Raw genomic sequence first — 19,201 nt, forward strand, 5'->3', positions numbered from 1 at the left:
TAAAAACCACGCCGGGCTCCAGCGCTGGAGACGCACATTTCGCGGCCGAGGGACTGCGAGGCAGAGTCTTGCGCGGCGGTTCAGCGCCCGGTGCGTTCATTTGCGAGGCGCATGACCGGGGAGCCGGGGAGGAGATGCTGTCAAGCCGCTCCGTGGCCGACGCGATCGGGCAGGGCATGCCCGCTGGTCGGCTCTGAGGTCGCCGCCGCCGCCGCCGCCGCGAGAGCGGCGTCTTAAGGTCCACGGTGCTAAATTTGGATAGCCATTATTTTGGACATTTGTTCACACCGGCCACTTGACCGAATGACCGTTCGTTCGTTGTTGGAATTTCGGGGGATGCGTATGGGAAATTTATAAACAATTCCAAAGACACGTTTTGTTTTTTTTGTTTGTTTTTTTTGTTTTTGTTTTTTTGCAAGTTTTCAAGAGGACCCTTTTGCGTCCACAATGGGATCTCCCACCACCGGTGGTTCTGGGACATTTGGTATCGAACTGGAATAATGATTAAGACGTGAGAAAGTACGTCCCAAATTTTTTTTTGTTTTTTTTTTTGTTTGTTTTTTGTATTGGTCCTTCTGAGACCCCTTCCCTTCCCTTCCCTCCGCTATCAGAACCGCCGATATGTTTGCTGTTTCATCCACTCGTCGCGGAGAGAAGCCTTCGCCATGACGCGCAGCGAAGAGCGCACAGAAAACTTTGGAATAAGACAAGTGGCTCCAGTGAAATAGTCGTACAGCCTCATTTGTCCGCCGAGACAGAAGTAATAAGAAGAAACGGAAAACGCACACATACGCGCGGGGACGCAGGACACTTTTTTACGTGACTATTTGGACACAATTAGCCTAGTACCCCTTATTCCCGGCGTAATTGGAGAAGTTGGAAAAATAATTGAACCAGAACAATGAGAACGTCATTGGTGCGTGAGTAGAACTGACATCAGCAGAGCAAACACATTTATCTTTAAGATACTTAAGTCTCAAAGTTTGCATAGTTTCGTGTATTATTTTTTCCCCCGTTTTTTATTTTTATTTTTTTTGAAAAAAAATTAATTTCTGGGAGAGAGACGGACAAACAAACAGTGTGTCGATGCCTGGCAAGCTGGCTGTCATGTGGGATTGATAGCAGGGGAGTATGTTTGGGCTGGAGCAGTTTGGTTCTCAGATTAATAGCAGAAACCCTGGCCAGTCAGAGAGAAACATAAACCAAACAAGACTGAACATGGGCTCCCATTTTAAAAGCCCTGGTTTTCATGCTGGAGGTCCACCAGGAGCGGTGGAACCTGGTATGGGACCCCTAAATGAGCCACCGATGCTTGGGCTCAATATGAACATGAACGGAGAACAGTATGGCGGCTTTCATGCGCGGGGCCACTCGGACATGCATGCGGGCAGTGGACTGCAGCAACAGCAACAGCAGCAAGGAACCATGCATGGATTTTTTAACAACCAGCAACCTCATCAAGGGCATCCCCACGGCCACCAGTCTCACCCCCACCAACATCACCCTCACTTCACTGGGAATTTCGGAGGCCCAGACCCAGGGTCGTCCTGCTTGCATGGTGGAAGGCTCATGGGCTACAATAACAATGGCATGGGACCACAGCAGGGCTTCGGAGAGGGGTTTGATCCCCTTGCTGATGGCCAGGCAGGAGAGGGTTTCCCCCAGCAGCAGCAGAGGTCAGGTAACATGCCTGACTTCCAACACCACGGCCCTCCCAGTGGCAATCATGCTGTCCCTGCCCCCTGTCTACCCTTGGACCAGTCCCCCAACAGGGCAGCATCCTTCCACGGTCTTCCTTCCTCCTCTTCATCCTCCTCTGAGGCCCATGGCCTAGAGCCTCGGCGGATGCCCAACCAAGGAGCTGTTGAGGGATTAGAGTATAATTTCCCCAGTGAGCCTCCATCCGGACATTTTGATGTACCTGTATTTTCGCCCTCAGAATCAGAATCCCAGCTGCCCCATTTTGGGCCGGGTAGGCCAGTGGCCAGTGGTAATTTCCCAGGGAACCCTACCATGCCACGGACACCTGGTATGCAGGGCATCTCTAAAGGACACCAACCACCTCCACAGCCTCAGCAGCCTCAGCCACCCCCACAGCATGGAGTGTTTTTTGAGCGGTTCGGAAATGGCCGGAAGGTGCCTGTAGGAATGGAGCCGGGGGTAAATGCTAGACATCCTCTCATGCAGCAGCAACAGCAGGCTGGCTTGTTAGCTAGACAAAATGCCTGCCCCCCTGGTCTCCCCCGCCCCCCTCAGCCTGAGCCTGGCTCCTCTAACCCTAATATTCTGGATGGAGGGGTCATGATGCCCGGCCAACACAACCAGTTTGAATATCCCATTCACAGACTGGAAAACAGAAGCCTGCACCCCTATGGGGACCCCATGTTTAATATGCAACAGCCAGGCCCTCCTCCTCCCTCCCAACAGCCCCCAAATCAGAGGCTGCAACACTTTGACTCCCCTTATATGAACATGGCTAAAAGGCCTAGGTTTGAGTTTCCTAATGCACATGGGGGAGAGGGTTGGGGTGGTGGTATAGAAAACCACCTCTCCCCAACAGCCTACCCAGGTTTGCCAGGAGAGTTTACCCCACCTGTGAGTGAAGGTTTCCCCCCAGGTTCTCTACAGCATGCGGGGCCTGAACAGCAGTCTCTGCAACAGCGCCAAAATGCAGCCATGATGATAAAGCAGATGGCTTCTCGCAACCAGCAGCAGAGGATGAGGCAACCCAGCCTGCAACAGCTGGGTCACCACGGCGACGTACCTCCTGGCCCCATGGTCCATGGAGGCCCGGTGGGGAGCATGCCCCAGCCCAACTTTGATAGAGAAAATGGCGGTAGGATGCCAAACTTTGAAGGACAAAATCCTCATGTAACTCAGGAGAATTCCTGGTTCCCTGGATCCCACCCACCAGGAGAGATGATATCACGGCGTATGGGTGGAACAGGAAACGAGTCAGGGGCCCACGATATCGGGTTGCAGCAGAACGGGCCTGGTATGATGTTCAGGCCAGGTATGGGCATGCAGGAGCCAATGAGGATGCCTGGAGACAGCCACGTCCAGGCTCTCCATTCCCCGGGCATGCACTCCCAATTCAGCGGCAACATAGGCAACCTCTCACAGATGCAGTCTCCAGGAGCCGGAGTAGGTCATCCAAATGCGCCGGCAGAAAGGCGGCCAGCTGATTTCCCTGCACCCCCTATGGGAGCTCAGCCAACTTTTCCTTATGGAGGGTCTAACCGTCAGGGGGCAGCCCATAACACTCCCCAAGGGGTGAACACCTCACCGGGGAGTTATCCTCCTCAGTCTGAGTTCTCTTCAGGCCAGCGGTCGTCTGTTAGTAAGCTCGGAGCTCTCTCCCTGGGTAACTTCAACAAAACCAGCAGTAAAGACAATGTTTTCGGTCAGAGCTGCCTGGCAGCCCTTTCCACAGCCTGCCAGAACATGATCGCAAGCCTAGGGGCCCCCAACCTGAACGTAACATTCAACAAGAAGAACCAAAATGAGGGCAAGCGAAAATTGAGTCAGACAGAGCAGGACATTAATAGCAGCACAGCTAATGGGAATGGCAGTGCTGGTCCTGAGTATTTTCAGAGCGGCACTTCCCAGAACAGCCAGATGCCTGGCACCGGGAATAGCAGCGCTAAACCTGCAAGTCAAAGCCAGACGGTGCAGGGGGAAGCCAGTGCCCTCTCCCCAAATTACAACATGGACGCTACCCCCTGCAGTGAGGGGAAAGCAACAACAGGGAGTGGGAGAGGGAGAGGGAGGAGAAAAAGAGACAGTGGACATGTGAGCCCTGGAATTTTTTTTTCCTCTGATAACGGTAACCCTGTTGTAAGTCCAGGCCAGCACACCCCCTCGGCTGGCGTTGGGGAGAGGGGTGGGGGTACGCCCCATGAGAAACCCCTCCAGTCCCCTTCATGGGGAAAAGGAGGTGACCTAATGTTGGGGGACCAGGCAGACCTGATGTCTTCTCTGGACAGTGGCATTCAAAGTGTCACAAAGTCTGACAGTAGCTCACCGCGAGTGGACTTTCCTGACGATGTCAGTACCCACTATGGCAATGAGGACGAGGTGTCCTCCAGCTCAGATGCAGGAGGGGCCTTGGCCGCCAAGCCTAATCGCAGCCCCATGATCACTAGCTCGCCCAAATTGCAGAGAGGCGAGCATGGGATGATAAATGGACAGAAGCCCTTAGCTATGGGCATTAACAATCATACTACCTCGACATCTGACAGCTATGGACTGAATGCTGGTGGGGGCACAGGGGGCAACGCAGTCAGCCACCCAGGCACACCTGGAATGGAACAGGTACGCACCCCTTCCAGCACCTCTGGCCAGGATGAGATCCATCCCCTGGAGATTCTGCAGGCCCAGATCCAGCTTCAGCGACAGCAATTCAGTATCTCAGAGGACCAGCCACTGGCTATGAAGAATAGCAAAAAGAACGGCGACTGTCCCTCACAGAACGGAGACAATGAGCTGGCGAGCTGCAGCCCGGATGCTGGGAAGGGCTCAATGGGCACTATTGACCTTGACACCCTCATGGCAGAGCAACACGCCACCTGGTACGTGCCCAGCGACAAAGCCATGATGGACGGGCCAGAAGACGATAAGGCCATGGCACCCTGGGAAAAAAATAAGAGCCAAAATAACAGTAAAGAAGGTAAATTAATATGATTTTTTTAATCTTTATTATTATTATTATTATTATTATGGTTGTTGTTGCTGTTGTTGTCCGATACAAGGAAGTTCTAGAAAATGATCTGTTTATTTCTTTTGTTCATATATTACCCACTTAGCCCTCTCTCGCTCTCTCTTTCTCTCTCACGCACGCAGAAGACGCGCGCGCGCGCACACACACACACACACACACACACACACACACACACACACACACAGCGGGAGACCGTATTGTCCTGGTGGTTAGAATTTGTATTTATTTCTGAGCTTGACTTTTCCATGTGAGGCTGCGGCCTCGAGGATAAGGAGGCTCGCTCTGCTCATGCGCTTCAGCGGCTATTGTCCACGCGCTGTGCGGGGCACCGCGAGGCGCCGTGCGGGGGGGACGGCGAGCCGCTCTCCGTCCCGCTCCGCTCGCGGCGTTTTTAATGCGGGTTTGCCTTAAAACGCATGAAAGATGACGTCACGCGAGTGCTCCAAACGGGAGGGGGGGGGAATTATAAACCAAAAAAAAAACAAAATAGGTTTTTAATTTAGGGTTGGTGGTTTTGAGGGACGAGAGCTCGTACCAGGTTCCGTACAGTCCCGTTTGGTTTATCATTAAACTAAATGATCCGTGGACTTTTTCCCATGGTGCTTTTTTGGGGGGGGGGGTTCTGCGTGGCAGAGGAACTTCAGAAGGTCGGTCGGGGGAAAGTAAACATTTCCTGCGGTTCTTTATCCTGGTGTTCAGGGGGGACGGCTGCGTGGGGGAGATGAGCAGCTTTGTGAGGATGCGCCTCCTCTCGGCGGGGCTCCCGCAGCCGCGTCGCGTGTTTGTTTTTGTTATTAGCGCGGGACGAGAATAACGCCCGAGTCCAGACCCGCAGCCCGGCCCCTGAAGGATTACCGCTCGTGCCCACCCTGACGCCGCTGCAACCGCCAGTCGTTACCCATGTGCTGGGCACAATTACATCTGCAACATTTACCACAATGACCTGTAATAATAATAATTATTATTATGATGATAATTAATTAATTAATAATAGTAATAATTTAGGTTATTTGGGAATCTAGTAACCTATGTGGCGTCAATCGTCCTCGACAAAATTATTGTTTTTCCAGGAGAGTTCAGACACGTTATACATTAACCTGCATAAAAGCATTTTCTCTTTTTTCCTGTGTCTCATATTTACAATATGTTTATGAAAATTCGGCGCACGCGGGTTTAATTCTAATTTGATTTTATAGCTACGTTACCCCATAAGTAATATGAAGTAGACTAATGATAATAATAATAATAATAATTTTATTAATAGAGCACTAACTAGACCAATTACCATAGCCCAATCTAAATTATTATTACTATTACTGCTTCTATTATTATTATTATTAATATTATTGTTTATTATTATTATTAATATTATTATTACTAGGCTAATATTATTATTATAATTAGGCTATTCTAATTTTTTGTTCTTGTTTTATCAATCTTTTGATCCATAACAACAAGACGAACATATCCAGGGGACAAGTTTGAAAAGTGACATTTTGCCTTTGGGTCGTTTGCTTGTAAACAAATTCAAACGGGCGGGCAGCGATTCTCCAGCGTCAACACACCACGTTCAGCCACCTGTGTATATATATATATATATATATATATATATATATATATATATATATATATATAATGAAGATGCCAAGGCCAGAGACGAGTCGCCCAAAATGCGTTTTTTTTTCTTTCTTTTTTTTTTCTTTCTTCACGTGAATAGGAAGCCCCCAGCGCGTTTTCAGCGTCCCTTTGTTCTGGCTAACTGTGGGAGCGGGGAGGGGAGGGGGTGAGAGGGGGGGAGGGGGGGAGGCACGGTATCTGGAGTCGAGGCGCATTGTTTAACAGCCTGAGCAGTCACACACAGACTCCATTGCTCCCTCACACTGATTTAATTCTCCAGCGGTGATAACGGCCACGAGCAGCCTCGCCTCGCCTCCTACCCGCTATATGCTGCAGCTACCGGCGGGCAACTCGCTCACCCTGCTCGCTCTTTAAAGCCGGCGCGTACAGCCAATTTGTCTCTCTCTCTCTCTCTCTCTCTCTCTCTCTCTCTCTCTCTCTCTCTCTCTCTCTCTCTCTCTCTCTCTCTCGCGCGCGCGCGCGCGCTCTGCCCCCCCCCCCTCCTCGTGCGATCGATAGCTAGTTAGCACAAATCACAGCTCCTGACACTTTCTCATTTGAGCGCTTCAGACAGGCGAAGATGAAAAAGGGTGGAGGTGTACTTGGCGGATTGCGAGATTGAATCCGAGGCTCACGGCTACACGGGACGGGCCGCGAAACAACATGATAATTCAAGAAAAGTCCGAGCCGGCTGTGTAGGCCCCCAACTGCAGAGAGCGCGCCAGAGGCTTTTCTTCTTCTTCTCCTTCTTCTTCTTCTTCTTCTCCCGCACTGAAGAGTGCTGCTAAACGTCCAGCCTGGCGCGTCACCATCGACACGGTGGACCTCTCCTCTTCTCCTCCTCTCCTCCTCTCCTCTTGCCTTGTCACGTGCTCAGCAGATCCATATTCATCACCTCGCCTCTCTCTGGATACCTGCGTCCAATTTCAACACCTTTTTTATTCATCTATAAAAAAAAAATCTGAAATCTGACCTCCAGTCTTACAGAAAGTATTTTAACAGAGAAGTTTTGGTTTTTTCCTTTGGGTTTAAACAACTGACCAGTCCTACGCTCGCGTGTTGCCCATGGGGCTATATGTATTCACCGTACAGAGCAATAAATAAGGTGAACCGAGGGAGGTTTTCGAGCGGCTGTTTCAGATTTGGTTTTCGGTTAGTGGCTCTGAGGAAGCTCTGCTTCGTCACTTCCTAGTCATTCGTAGCCGGGGTGCCGAATCTGAACTCGGTGTTTAAGTCTATCGATGAGGCCTGCTGGGTAGCCCAGTCAGACCCCCTTAGCATACGGGCCGTCCCGTATGATTGTGTTATCGGGTTGTTTTATAGGCTGAGCCTTATGAGAAGTTGACTTTGAACTGAGGAAGCAGACTTTGCAAATGGCATTTGGACGTCGCTTGATTATGAGGTGATGGCAGTGCGGGCGGACGGGGTCAGCAGGTTAGGGAATCAGAGTGGTGAGTGTTAATTTTCCTTAAGGATTTGTCAAATTTCCTTTTGGGGTTGTGTAAACGTTGCTGAAATGTAAGGCGGTTGGGGCGGCGGGGGGGGCGGGGGGATGCAGACTTGTAGACGATTTTGTTGACAGGTGTGTTTGTAGTGGAGCCATTCAAATGCTTAAACGTCTCTTAATAAGTCCAAACAGACTGCGGGCGGGTCTGGATGTGAATCAAAGACTCCGCGTCGAGGCATTCTGTACCGCTCTCAAAGCCAACCCCAAGAGTTTACGAATACGCGTGAGAAGGAGCGCAGGAGGCTGCACGGCTCGCCGAAGGTTGGACGCCGTGTGCTTGTTTGCTGAAGGGCCGTGTTCTCCACGGTGACTTCCGGTCACCCAGCGCATCCCGGCTCCCCGTGCCGGTGGTCCCCGTGTGCCCGTTCACAGTGATGTGTGGTGCGGTAATGGCCCCCTTTGGGCCCACACTTGGCCTCCGCTATCTGTGATAGCGCAGCGTGGCTGACATTTTCACCGCGGCACAATAACACATGCTGCAGGTCTGAGGCCTGCAGAGCGGTGGCTCTGGACCCAGTCCTGCCGGTTTTCTTCTTCTGCCGGGTAGTTCGCTACGTTCACCAGGTGTGTCAGGTATTCCAGCCATGCAGTCACAACAGGCGAGTGCAATTAGCTACCCGGTGGCAGAGAGAACCAGCAGTACAGGGGGTCCCCGAGGACCCGGCTGAGGACCGCCGCAGTGGAGCATGGCTAAGTACGACACAATGTACTTTGTGGCCTCGCCGAGGCAAAAATGAGGGAGCGCTGGATGTGCAAGGCATGGAGGTGTTTATCAGCTGTGCTCTCCTGCCCATTCATATCGTTTCCCTTGTTTTTACCCGTCTCCCCATGTTCTTCCTCGCTCCCTCTGCTCTCCGTAGCGTCTCAGCCAAAACCTGACCGCTCACTTTAAAAGTCCCCTACTATACCCTCCACATCAAGCCACCAGCAGCCACAGGAAGCGGATAAGTGCGTTTTGTTTGCAACCTCTTGTTGTTCACTTAGATTCGAATGGCGGCGTTTGTGACACACATATTTCACCATTGCACTTTGCACGCCGGACCTGCCAGATAACGTCCATATTAATCCCAAATCCCAGTCTCGGCTCCAAATCGTGCTCCTGCAGTTGCTGCGGTGCAGCGGAGGCCTGCTGCTGCTGCTGGGTTGCTTTGTGAAGGAGGAACTTGTGTGTTGTCGTGCTTATTTAGGAAGCTGTTAAACGTCTTCAGAAGTGCACATAACGAACAGCCCCGGCCTCCCCTCCCCTACCTCCGTTGTGTGTGTGTGTGTGTGTGTGTGTGTGTGTGTGTGTGTGTGTGTGTGTGTGTGTGTGTGTGTGTGTGTGTGTATATGTGGCCCGGGGCGGTCCTTGTTCCTCACCTGTCATTACACCGACACCTTCAGCAACACGCCCAGCGAGCCTCGTGCACACGCCTGCACTTAAGTAATAACAGTCATTGTTATAATCGCAGCAATTAGCCTCGGTAATGCTGTTTCATAGTAAAGTGGCAATTCATCATGCAGCGTCTCCCAAAGGCGGATTCGATTATTGAAAAATTCATCGAAGGCTTAGAAGAACGCGGCGTGTGTCTGCGCATGCGCGATGGGCGATTCAGCGTAGCCTTGTTGAACGGCCGTTGTGCCAAGTGTGTGTTGCACAGGTGCAGTGTTTTGAGACATTTCCCGTAATTTTTCTTCTTCTGTGTTCGGTCCGGTGGTGGTTTGTCCTTCGTTCTTTACAAAGTAATTCATTTACCCACCCCGCAGGAAATTCATCTCCATAGTGGAATAAAGCTCTTTTCACTTTAGTCGGCATGAATTACCATGGCAGCAATCTGTGAGACCTTGTGGCTGATATTGTGTGTGTGTGTGTGTGTGTGTGTGTGTGTGTGTGTGTGTGTGTGTGCAGCAAAAGACAGGTTTGTAAACACTGGAACTTGATATTGTGGCTTTGTGAGCTGCAGACGGGATGTGTGATTACGCAGGCACGGTGGCAGCCGCGCGGTTTCGGACCAAATGTCAGGTGTCTCCTCGGGAGCACGCGCACTCGCCTTTAGCGCGCTGCAAATGTTGAAAGGTGTGTTTACTCAACTTGCGAAAAAGCTCAAAACAGTAAAAAAAAAACCATAATACATTTAAAGGGCGGATCGGACGGGATTTTCCTGGTGTGCGCGCATGTCTGCACGTGCATACGTGCGCATGTGCACAGCCACGTGCATTTCCTACACACGGGGCGCGTGCAAGACGCTGTGCGCCGCAGCAGTGTCAGTCAAGGGAAGCCTATTAGCGGCGCGTGCGTGCGAGCGGTGTGGCGCGAGAAGGGTGAGCGAAGGTGTCAGGTCTTTTCCCAACGTGTCAGCATAGCTGCTCATCTGCTGTTCCGCTCCTGGCAGGAAGCGTTGGGTGAAGGAAAAACAAAAACAAAAACTTGTTTCAACGCGTCCTGAGCGGATGGCGGGGCAAGGACCGGGGATCTGAATGCATCGGGGAAGTGTGTGTGTGTGCGGGAAAGGCGGCGGGGTGTTCCGCACCTCCAGTTGGGGACGCGTGTGACGTGCCTCCTCCTCATTCCCGCCGGCCGCTTAAGTGACGGGCCGGAGAGTCCAAACAAGACGAAGGCAAGAAACGGAGAACAGAAACACGTCCATCCTAAAAAGATGCTTTAGCAGATTTCTAAATGTTCTCATTTACTTGTTTTTACTGTGGAAACAAATCCCACTTTTAAACGGCTGTGTGTGTGTGTGTGCGCGCGCGCGCGTGCGTGCATGGGCACGTGTGTTTGCAGGGGTGCAGCCGTTGTCGCGCTGCCAGCAGCAGTTATGTTGTTTGCTGTACAGGTAGTCGTCAGGCACCTTTAATTTGTATGGAGGAAGTGACAAATGAGTTATGACGCCGGGGCAGATCCTCCTGGGAGGGAGGGAGGGAGGGAGGGAGGGAGGGAGGGAGAGGTAGAAAGAAACCGATGGAGTGATAGAGAAAGTGAGAGAGATGGAAAGAAGTATTTGTTTTTTTCTTTTCAGAAACCATCTGAGGTTTCGCTCTTGAGGTGAGTGGGTAGGTAATGGCTGCCATTTAAATCAGCGTAACATCTGTCACCCCCCCCCCGTGACGCGCCTCACCTCTCACACGCCTACTACTACACATCGTCGGGCGCGCGCGCGTATATATGTTTGGGTGTGTGAGTGTGTATGTTTGGGTGTGTGTATTTGTGTGGGTGCGTGTGTGTATGTTTGGGTGTGTGTGTGTGTGTGTGTGTGTGTGTGTGTGTGTGTGTGTGTGTGTTTGTGTGGGTGCGTGTGTGTATGTTTGGGTGTGTGTGTGTATGTTTGTATGGGTGCGTGTGTGTACGTGTGTGTATGTTTGGGTGTGTGTGTGTATGTTTGGGTGTATGTGTGTGTTTGTGTGGGTGCGTACGTGTATGTTTGTGTGTGTTTGTGTGGGTGCGGGTGTGTATGTTTGTGTGTGTTTGTGTGGGTGCGTGTGTGTATGTTTAGGTGTGTGTGTGTGTGTTTGGGTGCGTGCGCATGTGTGTGCATGCATGCAAACATGCATGCATGTGTGCAATTGTGTATGTGTGGGTGTGTGTGTGTGTGTTTTCACAGCTGATTTCTCTTCCACTTATATGAATTAACTTCAATTGCCATTTTATTTAAAAAGTATATAGCAGAATGTGTATGTTTACATTCATGTTTTGCGATGCAACACTCTAGTTATGACAACATATATTATAAGTTATAGGTTATATGTTATATATTATACATGTTCCCTGGAGCAACATTCCACTCTCCTCTTCCTTCTCTCGTCCAAAACATGGTCACTTTCTGCAGCTCACTCCCACTGCAAGTTTCTGTCTTGACACCTCATCCCAACAACAAGTCAGGTGTGTGCGTGTGTGCGCGTGTGTGCGTGTGTGCGTGTGTGTCTGTCCTCTAGCCTGAATTCCCACAGCTCGGATGCCACACATGCTGTTTATCCCAAACTGTGGAGTTTCCAAATGTGTAAAAACACACAAAGTGGCGTGTGTAGCAACACGCCGACACAAAGCGGAGACGGGGAAGTGGACCAATATGTCACCTGCTTGGACGACACGGCGGACAGGTTCTGGACGTGGTTTTGATTTATGCGGGAGGTACTAAATCACTTCCCGTGTTCCGATTTGTGTCTCGTTTCCTAAGTGCGTCTTGCGGCCTGAGGGGAGGTGTGTGTGTGTGTGTGTGTGTGTGTGTGTGTGTGTGTGTGTGTGTGTGTGTGTGTGTGTGTGTGTGTGCGTGAGGGGATGGGAACGGGTGTGCTGCTGGAGGAGGAGGAAGGTTTTCTCTTTTTTTTCCGTGCAAGCAGGAGAACAGAGAGGAAATTCAAACCAAAATAACCCCTGTGCCCTCGCCTGAGAAATGCCCCCCCCACCTCCCTCCCTCCCTCCCTCCCCCCCCCTCCCTCCCTCCAGATATCTTCCCTGCTCCGAGGGAAAGGTCACACCGTGGCACTTGGGTGGAGCGTGGGTCGCGGAAGGCCTCGCATGCCCTGCACTCCCAACCCCAACCCCAACCGCAGCCCAGCCCAGGGCCTGGGATACCTGGGACCATCTACCAGCCCCCCCGTGTAACACAAACACAAACGCACGTCGGCGTCGCTGTGTGCGCTCTGGTGTTGTGTGTGGTCGCATTTCAAAACAAAACCTGGTTTTCTGCCATTTGAGCCTGCGACGCTGCAGCTGCAGCTGCTCCGCCTGCATGCGTGTGTGCAGCTACAACACGCGTTTCTCCAAATCTGCAGCCCTGAAGAAGTTGAAATCAAGACTTTGTGTTGGTTTTTTTTCCCCCGGCTTGTGTTGGATTTATTGTGCTGACAAAGACAGAGAGCGCACACAAGGCCGTGGTGGTAGTTGTTATGCTAAAGGAATCTGACCCCAAGTCACACACTGTCACAGGAGCCGAGGCCTCTGGGTGTTTTTGTCAGCGGGCGGAGCCCTCTGATTGGGCCGGCTTGTGTTCAGTGAGGATCGGGTCAAGCCCCGGGGAGCGCGGGGGGTCAGAGGTGAAGTGTCGTCATGGAAGTGGAGCTCGGGATAGAAAAGGCGGAGAGGCCTGCCGCGTGGGATTCTGGGTCCTGGGAAATCGATGTGACGGCTGTGCGGAACGCGCCCCGAAAAGGAGCTTTGTGGACGCACGCATTCTCAGACACGCTTTATTTCCACCCTGTGTCATATGACTCTTCCTCCCCCACCCCACCCTCCCCCCCGGTACGAGGACGTGCTGCTTATCAATCAGTTTCACCTCCTCCCCCCCCCCCCTCGCAGAATCCAGCCCCTGTCACAAAGCTGACAGGCGAAGTGGAAGCGAGTTCGTTGCTTTTTATTTTTTAAATGAATTGAAATGATCATTGCGGTTATCACGGATATACGGAGTAAAACCCCCAGCATCCTCCACCCCAGCATGCTCCACCCCAGCATCCTCCACCCCAGCATCCTCCACCCCAGCATCCTCCACCAGCTTTTGTTTTGCCTCCCTCCATTGTTTACTAAGAGCGTTGGGTTTGTGCGCCGTGACATATATACCGGTGTCGGGCTGTCAGACTGCAGACACGTTGGTGTCAACCAGACAACCGGCACGGCCCGGCGTGGCACGGCCCGGCACGGCCCGGCCCGGCCCGGCGCGGCGCGGCGTGCTGCCTGCCTCCACGGCGGCGCTCAGTCCGCAAACTCCGCTCCTCTCCAGAAATCGTCTGTCGCTGTGGCGGCGAGAGACGGCTCCACGAGTCCTCTGGACTCCGCGCGTGTGTGTGTGCGTACGTGCGTGCATGCAAAGTGCGCGCGTGCGTGGTTGCGCGCACGAGGGGTTGTGCATGCACGGTCGCGTGCGTGCACATTTGCGCGTGCGCACAACCGGGTACTAAATCAGAAGACATTGCGGCAGCAGAGGGAAGTGCGGCTGTTTGAGCGGCTCGCATTGGCTGCGGCGTTGGCGCAACACGTCACCACGGTGATCTGTGCTGACCGTGACGCGGTTAAGGGAGGTTTAGCTACATTGGTGGCTGAGCAAATGTGTGTTATTGCTCCCTTTCTATTAAGGTACAATCCCCCCCCACCACCACCACCACCACCACCAGCAACCCCCCCCCGGTTTGTTGACGCTAGCGCGCGCCTCCCCCCCTCAGATGACTGGGCGATCATTGAGATATTAGAGCGGGTATGAGCCGCGCGCCGGCGTCATCACGCGAGTCATTGAGCAGCCCTAACAAGGCGGATGTGAGCGGAAGCAGAGAAGATTCCCCCCGCCTGTTAAATGTCATGCCGATTTGGGATTTAGGCGCGTGTGATGTAGGATTTCACACCGCCGTTTCCCCTCTCGAGCGAGTGCGCAGCTGCGGATAATGCCCAACAGTTAAGTGGAGCGCCTCGATTTTCCATTAAAAAAAAAAAAATCAAAATCACATCGCTCGAGCCCCACTTGGGAACCTAATAATATTCGGGGATATTCTGGTTCCATAATAACATCACGGTGGTCCCTTATTTGGCCTGACTCACAAGTTGCATTTTTTGGGGTATTTTTTTAATGTGCTGCTGGTTAGAGACCCTGCTGGGAGCCGAGCGAGAAAACAATTTAGCAGGGCTTCAGATTATGAGTGAAAAAATGATAAAAACATGAGTTTTCACATGAGGTCATATCTGAATATATGTGTGTGTGTGTGTGTGTGTGTGTGTGTGTGTGTGTGTGTGTGTGTGTGTGTGTGTGTGTGTGTGTGTATAGAGAGAGAGAGATTTAGTGTGTTTGTCATTTGAGACTTGCAAGCTGTTTGTGTTCTTTGACCGTGTGTTTACCATTCTTGTCCTTGCATTTATGAGGCTTGGGACTGTGTCTGGCTGTTTTGGGACTGTGTGTGTGTGTGTGTGTGTGTGTGTGTGTGTGTGTGTGTGTGTGTGTGTGTGTGTGTGTGTGTGTGTGTGTGTGTGTGTGTGTGTGCAGCAGCAGCTGAGAGCTGGTGTGGGTATAGCAGTGGCTGGAGCGGTGGGCTTGTTGGTGTGTTCTTGACTGTGTGTTGTCAGTTTGCTGTGTGTCAGCAGTAAGCCAGGGGAACGCTTGGCTGCCTATCCAGGCCGGGGCAGACCCTGCTGTGCCCAGCTAGCATGGGCTGCTGGCGGGCGCTGGAGGGCACGGTGCTGGGGGGGGGGTGAGGAGAGACCAGCGGGGGAGGGGGGGTCCGCCATACTGAGGTGTATGACTGAACCCTCTGGCAAATGTTGGATTTTTGTTAGAATTTTTTTTGTCACCTCCCCTCAAGAACCCCCCCCTCCAGCCCCCCCCCCCCCCCACACACACACACACACAGTCTTCAGTCCTTTGGTGGGGGAGAAAGAGATGGCGAGAGAGAGAAGAGGAGAGAAGAGGTGGAAAACAACGGAAGGCTCGGCCGCCTGACCGTTCACCAAATCCCTCTGCTTTTCCATTCCAGTGGCTGCAGCTCAGACAGGCCGGGGGGGGTCGGGGAGGGGCTGCGTTTCCAGTAGCTCTGCGTCGCCACGGCTCCAGGGTTAGCTAAGAGAGAGAAAAGACAAACAGACTTGTTTGAAGGAGCGAAGAGAAATGAACTCCTGAGCGATGCGGAGGCCCGGGGTCGGAGGGGTCATGGTGAGGGTCCTCGTTTCCTCTCAGTCGATGTTCTGAGTCATCTAGCTAGGTGAGCTGCAGACGACTGGGGTGTTGTGATCCGTCTCTACACCTGTTGTGTAGACTTATCACAGCCTTGCCCTCCTCCGGCACTTGTCACAGCCATCTTCTAGCATCTTCTAGCAGCCTTCTAGCGTCTTCTAGCGTCTTCTAGCATCTTCTAGCAGCCTTCTAGCGTCTTCTAGCATCTTCTAGCAGCCTTCTAGCGTCTTCTAGCGTCTTCTAGCAGCCTTCTAGCGTCTTCTAGCAGCCTTCTAGCATCTTCTAGCATCTTCTAGCAGCCTCCGGAGTCAGACGGCAAGTTCTCCCCATCTCTCAAAGCGATGTGCCTCCTCCACGCCGCACGTCGGGCTGTCTCAACCAGGCACCCGAGGAACAAGGCGGCGTCATGTTGTCATGTGCTGAGGAGAACAACCAGGAGAACAACCAAGGCCGATATTTTTAAGCGAAAGGAAACGTCACATCTTCACACACACACCCCTCCGCGGTGCTTTGGGCTTGCTCGAAGGCAAAACCCACGGCACGCGGCGCAACGCCGGCGTCAGAAGACGTGGTCCCGCCAGCTTCTGACGAGTTGTCCCAGACTGTCTCCTCCGTACTCCGTCTTGGCGTTCCCCCGCATCGCGCTGATGCCTCAGCACGCCGCAGTCTGCATCTCAGCAGGCGAGGCGTGAGGCCGTGCCTTAACATGAGTCCAGCCCGGCACTTCCCTGCTGTCCTCGTCAACCTACCTCCGAGGGGGGCTTTTCCCTACGTGAGACCAAGTGACTCCTCTCCGTCGACGAGGCCACCCGCGTCTCGGCCGTCGGCGCCCGCTCGGCCCCTCGTGGCGTGGAAAATGTGTCGCCGTTGCCGTGTTGCTTTTGTCGTTTCGGTATAACCTTCCCGTAAAGCTACGTACGGATTTTCCTGGAGCTCGGCGCATCCATTTAATGCGAGGTTCTGCACCTTGGCGACGCGGGGTCGATACCGTGGCATGGTCATTATACCGGTAAATTGGGTCAAGTAGGGTTAAAGGTCGGTTTTCTCAATGCCCTTTAACCCCCTGACCAGGGGTCACGCAGGACCGCGATTTGCACAACTGAATTGGTGCACGCGCGTGTGTGTGTGTGTGTGTTGTGTGCACAGTTGCCACAGATATAAGGTTGATGAGGAGGGGGAGGAGGCAAGCCTTTCCTGATCCATCGTCATCAGTCGCCTCGACGTGGGGGTGGCATGGTGCCGAATTAATTTCTCGGTGCAGATCGAGAGTGAACACGACCCGGCTTCATTAACACGGCTTTAAATGAGTCAGCGGGATTGTAAATTAGCACTTGTGTTGTGTTGTGTTGTTGCTTTTGTTCGGAGTCGGTAATAACGCCATCTTCTCCGCACTTGTCTCCGCAGAATCGGAGCTGTCCCAGAGCAAGGCCGGAGCCGGGGCCCCGGGAGCCGGAGGAGGAGGAGGCGGTGGTGGTGGAGGAGGAGGAGGAGGCGGCAACGGAGGGAACCACCTGCAGTGCCTGTCCGTCCACTGCACGGATGAGCTGGGGGACAGCAAAGGCCGAGGGGGGGCCCGTGTCCTCCTGGCGCTCCCTCCACTCTGATATCTCCAACCGCTTTGGGACGTTCGTGGCGGCACTGACTTGAAGGGGAAGCAGGCCAGGTCTCCAAAAACACACAACAAAAACAAACACAAAAACACAACAAAAACAGAGAATTTGCTCACAGAAGGAAAAGAAAGGGAAGAGTCAGAGACTTAAAACAGCGACGAGGAGGACGACGATGCTGATGACGAGGAAGAGGAGGAGGAGGAGGAGGAGGAGACGGTGGTGTCAACTGAGGCGACTGCAAGCCGCTCTCGCCTGTTCAGGGAGAGAAAAGACGTTAACGTTCATAAACACGCGCGTGGACTCGGACACTCGGCACACACACACACACACACACACACACACACACACACAAACACACACACACACACACACACACACACACACACACACACATGCAAATACCACATTTTCTCTCACACACTCCATCACACTTTAGGACAGACAGACACACACACACTGCTGGACAATACAGCTCGGGCTCTACCCAGTGTAACCACATCTGGAAAACCTCAAGTCGACCTTTTTTTTTTTTTGTTCTTTTTGTTGTTTATTTTATTCTATTTTTTTTTCCAAGAAAAATATAGAAATGTCAAGGGGGGAGAAAACAAATGCAGAGGACACGTTTGTCATCGTTTGTCATTGGCTGTGATCATGTACACGTGTTGAGTCTATTGACGTGACTGCGATGCCCGCCGCAGCCCCTCCGGCCTCGCCTCGCCTCCGCCCCGGCCCGGCCGCCCTCCCGCCGAGCCAGTACCGGCTCCCCGATAACGCCCGCCCTCCTGCCCCGCCGCCTCTACCCCCCACCCCCCCACCCCTATAAGTTCCACTTTGTATTGGCAAAACTTAAGAAACACACAACTACTCTTATTCGTGACAGCTGGCCTGAGCCCTGAGACGCGGGACCTTTGGAGAGAGGGACAAGAGAGGGACGAGGGAGGGACAAGGGAGGGACGAGGGAGGGACAAGGGAGGGACGAGGGAGGGACGAGGGAGGGACGAGAGAGGGGTGAGGGAGGGATGAGAGAGGGACGAGGGAGGAACAAGGGAGGGACGGGGGAGGGACGAGGGAGGAACAAGGGAGGGACGAGGGAGGGACGAGGGAGGGATGAGAGAGGGACGAGGGAGGAACAAGGGAGGGATGAGAGAGGGACGAGGGAGGAACTAGAAAATGCATGAATGTACCTGATAAAACTTCATTCCTAAACACGAATATCTGGCTTTCGGCTGAAGTAGCTGTTCCCCACCAGGACCTGCTGCTGCTGTGACTCCCGGAGGACCCGCTCCTAGTGGTCTCACTTCAGACCCAGAGACGCCTCCTCACACCGTGTGGAAAACCTTCCCTCACTCTTCTCTCTCCCCTCGTTTCTCTCTCCTCTCTTCTCTTCTCACCTTCTCTTCTCTGTTCTTCTACTCCTTCTCTTATCCTCTCCTCTTCTTCTCTCATCTCCTCTCTTCTTCTCTCCTACCCTCTCTTCTCTCACCTTCTCTTCTCTGTTCTTCTACTCCTTCTCTTCATCTCCTTCTCTTATCCTCTCCTCTTCTCTCATCTTCTCTCCTACCCTCTCTTCTCTCCTCTTCTTCTCTCCTCTTTTCTTCTTCTCACCTTCTCTTCTCTGTTCTTCTACTTGTCTCCTCTTCTTCACTCCTCTCCTCTTGTCTTCTTCCCCTTCTCCTCTCTTCTTCACTCCTCTCCTCTCTTCTTCTCCCTCTCTTCTCTTCTCCCCCTTCTCCTCTCCTCTCCTGCGCCCTCCTTCTCCTCTCTCTTTCCGATATCCCATCCTTCCCGGTCACCTGAATGGACTCAGCCACTTGTAGTACACACCGCTCAGCCAATGGCAAGTGAAACGGGACGTCACGGGACTCGAGGGGGGAAAGACTATTGGTATTGCACATGTAAAATAAGAGAAAATTTGCTGTGTGTTAGGCAATCTTGTAATCTTTAAATAAAGCTTCTGTTGAATTTGAATTTCTGAAACAATAGATGGAGGACTGTGACGGCAATTTAAGAACTGAACTTTGTTTTTGTTTTCTTTTTTTAAAATAATATGTAAAGTGCAGTCGTCTGTTTTCCTGCATATTGTATATATCTGTATATGTTTTATTGAGTAACTAAATAACAA

General features: G+C 52.4%; 1 protein-coding gene across 3 annotated transcripts; it reads left to right on the forward strand.

Moving 5' to 3' along the window:
• The first annotated feature begins 1,131 nt into the window (after positions 1-1,131).
• Positions 1,132-18,006, forward strand: mn1b (meningioma 1b). 3 transcript variants are annotated; one of them, XM_056292703.1, is made up of 3 exons: positions 1,132-4,669; positions 16,874-16,942; positions 16,973-18,006. In XM_056292703.1, the coding sequence occupies exons 1-3, from the start codon at positions 1,132-1,134 to the stop codon at positions 17,071-17,073; spliced, it is 3,708 nt and encodes a 1,235-aa protein (XP_056148678.1). In that variant the 3' UTR covers positions 17,074-18,006. The 3 variants fall into 3 exon arrangements, with proteins under 3 accessions (XP_056148678.1, XP_056148687.1, XP_056148673.1); XM_056292712.1 differs by having other exon boundaries at positions 16,874-16,936; XM_056292698.1 differs by having other exon boundaries at positions 16,874-18,006.
• Positions 18,007-19,201: the final 1,195 nt, after the last annotated feature.

The sequence above is a fragment of the Lampris incognitus genome, chromosome 1 (genome assembly GCF_029633865.1).
Source record: "Lampris incognitus isolate fLamInc1 chromosome 1, fLamInc1.hap2, whole genome shotgun sequence".
Taxonomy (NCBI): domain Eukaryota; kingdom Metazoa; phylum Chordata; class Actinopteri; order Lampriformes; family Lampridae; genus Lampris; species Lampris incognitus.